The sequence below is a fragment of the Thermobia domestica genome, chromosome 8 (genome assembly GCF_964235325.1).
Source record: "Thermobia domestica chromosome 8, izTheDome1.hap1.1, whole genome shotgun sequence".
Taxonomy (NCBI): Eukaryota; Metazoa; Arthropoda; class Insecta; order Zygentoma; family Lepismatidae; genus Thermobia; species Thermobia domestica.
Genome location: NC_137461.1, coordinates 1,623,346 through 1,630,191, shown reverse-complemented (window position 1 = coordinate 1,630,191; position 6,846 = coordinate 1,623,346). Strand labels below are relative to the sequence as shown.

The window sequence follows — 6,846 nt, the reverse complement described above, 5'->3', positions numbered from 1 at the left end:
CATAAAAACACTAGCTGCAAATGTTTAAAATAGATTTATGGTCTATAAAATCAATTGAAAATTGCTATTTTTAATTAGGCAGCTAGTGAAAAACAGCAGCTTTCGACTCCAGCCAAGTTTGAGCTCAACCTAAACTCAGTTGACCAAAGTGAACTGACCCGACTGATCCGACCCGACAACCCGATCCGATAACCCGATTGACCCGACCCGACCCGACCCGTTTGACAGCACTAGCGACAGGAGTCATCTGTTGCCGGAAACTACGGATTTTCCTTCTAAAATATATACTATGTTCGGTTTCTCTCTTCGTCTAGTTACTTAGACTTTACAATAAGGATTTTTAAAAATAAGTAATCCTATGTATACTATTTTGATTTTGTTTTAACGTAAATGTTAAATTTAAGATTATAAAATGATTTAAAAATTAATGTATAAATTTATTTCTTTCAGTTTTTATAGATCATTCAACCAACATGGCCAGAATCGTATCAGTCGAAGTTTGTTTATGGCTTCTTGTCCTCTTCAACACAGTAAGTACAATGTTTATCTCAGAAATACCTCAAGATTATATATCCAGTTGACGTATGATCCCCATGGACAACGCATGATATAGTTGAATTACGAAAGTTCATTGCAAAGGACCAGATTTTACTAGACAATTTTCTATGTTGACATATAAACATAAAAAAACACTTATACATGTGCGGGGGTAAGGGGCAAAATGTAGAGATGAATTCAAATCACACGTGTTAAATTTGATGATGGTTCTTGAACTTCCACAAAACAAAAATATGTATTTGTACAGAAAATCCAACTTTTAAAAAGGAAAACGAAATTGTTTTATTCAGATTAGGAACATAGGCAAGAATATAAGAAAATTTTATTTCAAAAATTGTTTCTATAAATACCAAATTTGCCCTTAAAATGACATTGAAACTATAACAAATAATAAATAAATAAATAAATAAATAAATAAAAAGCTTTATACATAGGTCATTAATGTAAAGTCCTATTACCACAATATTAAATGCAATGGTAAAGTAAATGCTGTCTAAAATGGTTTATGCACACTAGAAATTGATTTTTCTAAAACAGAATGTAGTGTTTTTTTTTTTTTTTTTTTTGGTCGAGATTCGAAATGTAAGGTAGGTCCAGGTAAATACGCCATGTTAAGGGTTTTGGATATTTTACGGCCTTAATTTTCATGAAACACAAAGAACAACACATTTGTGTTGCAGAGTAGCCTTTTCCGCGTATAGAAAAAAAAATGTATTTCGTACCCAAGGCAAAAGAAAAAAATATTACAAAGTGGCGTATTTACCAACACGTGCAGGTAATTACTCCAAGTCTAGGATACTACTAGAAACATGTAATACATCTTGCAACTGCTTACATCGTCTGTATTATACGAACTCAAATATTCCTACACAACATGGCTGAAGCAAAAAATAGAGTAACCAAAGTGCGAGAGGAAGATAAAGAGATAAAATGTAAAAACGATAAATCTCCGAAGTTGAAATAAAGTTCCAAACTGAAAAGTTTTAGTCCATAAGAAGATAAACAAACAGTGTTACTGTACCGTGACTTAAAAAACACGGATATTACATGGAACAAGTGGGACAAATCAAAACATCTTTGTCTTCTCCAGTCAGTCCTGGCGTATTTCGCTGCACGATGCTTGCTGTTGATTTAGTAGCCATGGTATCACAAATACTGACATTACACTTACAAAACAAAGTGTTCCTAGACGGACACGAAATAAGGGTACATTGCTATAAACAATCGGCAATGTTCTGAGTTAGCACGGTACTATTACGTGACCAGGATAGCAGTGCGGTTTTGGGAGGATGGCGCTGCTGTTGTGTTTACATCAGTTTCTTGGCAACCGCGGTGAGACAGGGGAGCGGAGAGTTCCACTCTGCAGTGTGTCCAACGGTTTTTAAAAGTTGCAGTTTAAATGTTATGCATAGCCTAATCTCTTTCCGCTTAATAAAGAACGCCGTAAGTTATGTGATTGTAGTGAACCATTCCTGCAATAATGCAGATGTATTGTGAATAGTGATATATGAATGGAAACTACTAATTTAAAAACAGCATAGCACAATTGACAATTCAGTGAGCTTCTACCGTGTATTAAAAAGATTATATAAAAATTGATTACGTTTTATTCGATGTCATTATAAAACAGGAGCTGCTCCCGTTAGTTTGTTCGCAAGTTAATATAGTTATATTTTTTGTTGTTGATGTTTTTTGCTTGTTACTTAAGATGTTCTGCAAATAACTTCAATAACTTTTGAAACTGTCTTAACTTGAGCCAAGGGCGAATACAGGCTGAATGTTTGGGGGGGTGGTCGTTCGGAGTCAAATCAAGGTAAGAGGTATTGCAAAAAAAAAAAAAAAAAAAAAAGTAAAACAACTTTAGAAAAGGAGAAGTAGCTATTGTCTGCAATTTCTAGAAGAGAAATGGCCACCTGCAATGTCGAAGGTGGATTTTTTTTTTTTTTTTTTTTTTTAGCAAGAGCGCCAATGTAAGTAATTTCTTGCAATTTATTATTTGACTTCTGCAACGTAAAACAAAAAAAAAAAAAGTAAGGCCTACCTATTTTAGGTTTTATTTTACGTTTATAATACAAAGGTGAAAATTCTTAGGTTTTGTTTTTAAAATAAAAAAAGATCCTATTCTGGGGGGGCAATCGCCCCGATCGCCCCCCCTGGATCTGCCTCTGACTTGAGCATATGCGTGAAGTGGTTTAGTACGAACAGGACAAAAAGAACTGTGATAGATTGATTACAAGTAACCCGGTTAGAAACACTGCTGCTTGCATTTTAGTTCCAAAACCGGCCACCCGCACTCGTTCGCTGGTCAGGATTTTTTTTTTTATATATATAATAACGGATTCTTACCTCTATAAAAATAATAACGTCCTTCCACGGAGCCTTCCCGAAGCAAACAACACTGCACGGCGTGGTGCTCTCAGAGTCGTCTCCAAGAGTATTCGTCAAATCGGACAACTTGTCCAAGACCATGGCACATATTTGAGGCCCATTCTAGCGGATTTCGTCGGAAACGTCCCAGTACTGAACACTTGGCGTATTTGGCTGCACTGGCGTATATACCTGCAGTCACCTTAAAAGTGATTTCTCGTCTCGAAAAGTATATTTGTTTCTGTTGGAAGAGCTATGTATTGTCTCTCGCCTCGTTGGCAACACTGGTTACAAGTAGTGAAGTTGCTTCTGTGAAGAAACTGACAACTAGAGGAACTTTCATAAAACTGTTGCCAAATTTTCTAAACATAATGATTAAAATAATTCGCTCAAATGGGTGATTGGCAATAATGTTATAAATAAACAAATAAAAACATATTATTATTATTATTATTATTATTATTATTATTATTATTATTATTATTATTGACATAATAACATCAAATTATTTATAATAACAGTATACTTATGAAGTGAACACAGCAACAGATGAGAAAATGCTCAAACCTTGCATACTCAAGTCCATTCTGCAACACAATTAAAGAAAGTACTTCATCACACACGAGCAGTTAACCCAGACAGCATGTTTGTTTGCCGCAAGCTTGCCTGTCGCTTTTATTTGATTTTATTTCGAGGCTCAAATCTGCTGCCATCTATGTTCACATTTATGCTTTATACATAAATACTACAATTCGTTATGCCTCATAGTTACCGAAATATGAGGAAATAAAGAGCGACATTATAGATACGTGGGACTAGAGTACTAGAGTACTAGACGGCACAATTAAAAAAATAATTAAGTTTGTCCTTTATTCAAGCTGAATGCTAACAAGACGCTAACAACGCGAACACTACCTTGTCGCCGAAAGTTAAGAGGTCAGCGTCACGTGGTTTTTTAGAACAACTGAAAATCGAACGCGCGAGCGTCTCGCAAGTGAAGCGTGGGTTGCCCGCACTACAACTTGCGCTAAGCAGAAATAAGCTTTTGTGTATAAGAGATAATTTGACTTGTGTTTAACTTGTGAATACAAGCTTGCCGCAAGCCTTGCCCAGATGTAACTAACTAGCTTGCCACAAGCTTGCAGCAAGCTAATTGGCTTGCATAGTATTGCTTGCGGCAAGCTAATTGACCTTGCAACAGCAAGTTTGTGGCAACTTGCAGCAAGTTTAAATTGCTGTCTGGCAACGTTCATGCTTTTCGTGCGTTTGGTCCCAGGTTAGATTCCTAAGGGCACAACTTGTTTCAGATTAAAAGTAGAAAAAGGTACTGGTTCAGTTTAAGTGTCACCCAATAGGACATATAGCTTACGTGCTCAAAAAATCACGCTAAAACTCCATTTAAAGAGTTAAAAAATATATTATCATCATCTTCGTTATAAGTATTCTGTCACCATTGGCAGGCCACTTGCAGCAGCTGAGAAGCTTCCATGCTCCACGGTCTTCCACTAACTTCTTCGTCTTCACGAATGATCTTTCTATTTTCATATCCTCCATCAATTGTAGCCTTCTTCGCCCTCTCCCTCTCTTTCCTGCCACCATACTCTCTAGTACGTCCCTCATGACACAGTTCATTTTATGCAATGTCCTAACAAGTTTCTCGTCCTCTTCTCAATAATATCTAAAAATGTTTTTTTTCACTTCCTCACCACTTCTAACATCCTCTCATTCATTTCCACTCGAACCAGCAAATTTTCTCAATTCTTCTCTGCACCCTCATTTCGAAAACTTCAAAAAAACGAAAAATGAAATCTCTAAGTTTTACGTCTCACGATTATGGCGGTTAGGCAAAAGGAGACGGTGATGATGGGCAATGAATGAAATGTTGGAATGAAGAAAGTGAGAGGAAACGGGAGAACCCCGAGAAAACCCACGAGCACGGTGTTTGTCCACCACAAAGTCCACACGTCGCGAGTTGGGATCGAACCAGGGACCCCAAGCACTGGAGATGAAAGCTCTACCACTGAGCCACCGCGCCCCCTTCGAAAGTTTCCAGTCGTGTTTCATCATTGTTGTATAATGTCCGTGTTTCTGTCCCATACTGTACAATATTCCACACGAAGCATTTAATGAGTCTTTTTGTCAACTCTTTATTTAAGATCCCACAAAACAGACTTCTTTCTTCCCAAAGGTTTCTTTCGCTCTTCCTATCCTTGCTTTTATTTCACGTTCATTCTTCATATGATCACTAATAATAATATCCAATTATTGAAAACTAGTCACCTTTTCTATTTTTATTTCTATATTTGACACTGACTGTAAAGAGAGAAAAATTGGATGGACTGGGTTAGGCTACCGAGAAACATTATCTGTTGCTATTGGATAGTGAAATATTTCTCAAAGTCGCAACAATCGCAATACCTATAGTAATGAGATAAGTTTTAGTAACATGAGAATATATATCAATTTCACAAATTTATTATTATTTCAGCAACTGGTAAAAGGAGACGACATGATGGGCGATTTGATGGACAGAGCGATGAAGAACGTTCGCAAAATGGCTGGCCAATACTTAACGTCAGTGATTGGAGACAACATCCAAGGCGTGAAGCTGAAGGATTTGAAAGGAGACACAATTCGCCAGCAGATCGACTCCTTCTTGGAGAAAGCGGAAACTGAGATGGACGTCAATTTTTTGGTCAGGATGGCCATAAAGCAAGCGAGACAGATGGTGGAGGAGTCGGATGTCTTAGAGGAAATGGGGTTGGACTATGTGCCAGGATTTATTTTTAATCGGAGATAAATGTAATGCCAAGTTTTATTTATTCTTTTTCAAGGAATCAGTATCTGTGATATCAATTCAACGCACACAGTGTAGTTAGTGACAGTGCACGTTAATTTATTGCAACTTGACTGAATGCCAAAACATACAAAACATAAATTTCATTATTATAATCTTCTTATTGTTCTGGCCACACCAGCGCATCACTTACCGAAAATGGAGGAGCTTCCATAAACACTCTCTCGATCTAACTCTTCGTTTTCACCTAGGAATACTGATGACGTCATTTAGTTTATTTCAACTAGCCAGGGGTACCCACAAGGGGGGGCTATTACGCAAACTGCGTCATTGAAATATTTAGGGGGGTTATAAATATATATAAATATGTTTGAGGGTGTGTAAAAATTAATCGAAAAGATTTTTTTTTCATGGAAGACCACTTACGGATAGACAATTGAGGGGGGGTGCGTCATGGACATGAGGGGGGTGGGCACCACTGTACTAGCTGTTACTTGCATCCTCTCCATTTTGTTGTGGCTGCACACTCTAACTATTGAACAATTGGTATTGCGAATAAAGGAATGTAGTTAATGGCAATGTGTGACTAGAATGGAATAATATGAATCTAATTAATGTTCCAATTTTTCTAAAAGTTAACGTTTTGCTTGCTACATTGATTATCAAAATGTCATAATATATGTAATTGAATACCATAGTTGTAATGTTTTCAATTTTCAGAAGTGTTGATGCAGTCTTTAAGATATTACACTATTCTAAGAAAAGTGTATAGCATTATGAATGTAGAATAAAGTAAATTATTTGACAGGTATGTGGTGGTTACTATCTTTAAGGTGGTTTCAAATAGTTATCTATTGGTTATCTTCGTGATTACTTGCGAATCGATATTTGCGAATTTATTATTAATTACATTGATTCCTTCGCTTTATTTTCTTTCGTTCATATGTTGGAGAACTTTAAAATAACATACCAGTATGCAGGGGCGGATCCAGAGAGGCGAAATATAAATAAAACCCATCCCAGAATTTGGAGCTCTTTAAAGTAGCTCTAAGTAGCAGTATTACAACTCCCCACCAGAAGTCCGTCCTGGATCCGCTCCTGCCAGTGAATCTTACATGCTATTG

The 6,846-nt window shown here is 36.7% G+C and overlaps 1 protein-coding gene across 1 annotated transcript; it reads left to right on the top strand.

Annotated features, from left to right (window-relative positions):
* The first annotated feature begins 450 nt into the window (after positions 1-450).
* Positions 451-6,514, top strand: LOC145691530 (uncharacterized). The gene is made up of 2 exons (XM_081766941.1): positions 451-530; positions 5,414-6,514. Exons 1-2 carry the CDS (start codon positions 474-476, stop codon positions 5,723-5,725), a joined length of 369 nt encoding a protein of 122 aa, XP_081623067.1. The 5' UTR covers positions 451-473; the 3' UTR covers positions 5,726-6,514.
* The last annotated feature ends 332 nt before the right edge of the window (positions 6,515-6,846 follow it).

Bases quoted from the DNA above. Each gene is read 5' to 3' on its own strand.
- LOC145691530 (XM_081766941.1), top strand. From the start codon at position 474: ATGGCCAGAATCGTATCAGTCGAAGTTTGTTTATGGCTTCTTGTCCTC. The intron at 531-5,413 runs GTAAGTACAATG...TTATTATTTCAG, and splicing joins TTCTTGTCCTCTTCAACACA to CAACTGGTAAAAGGAGACGA.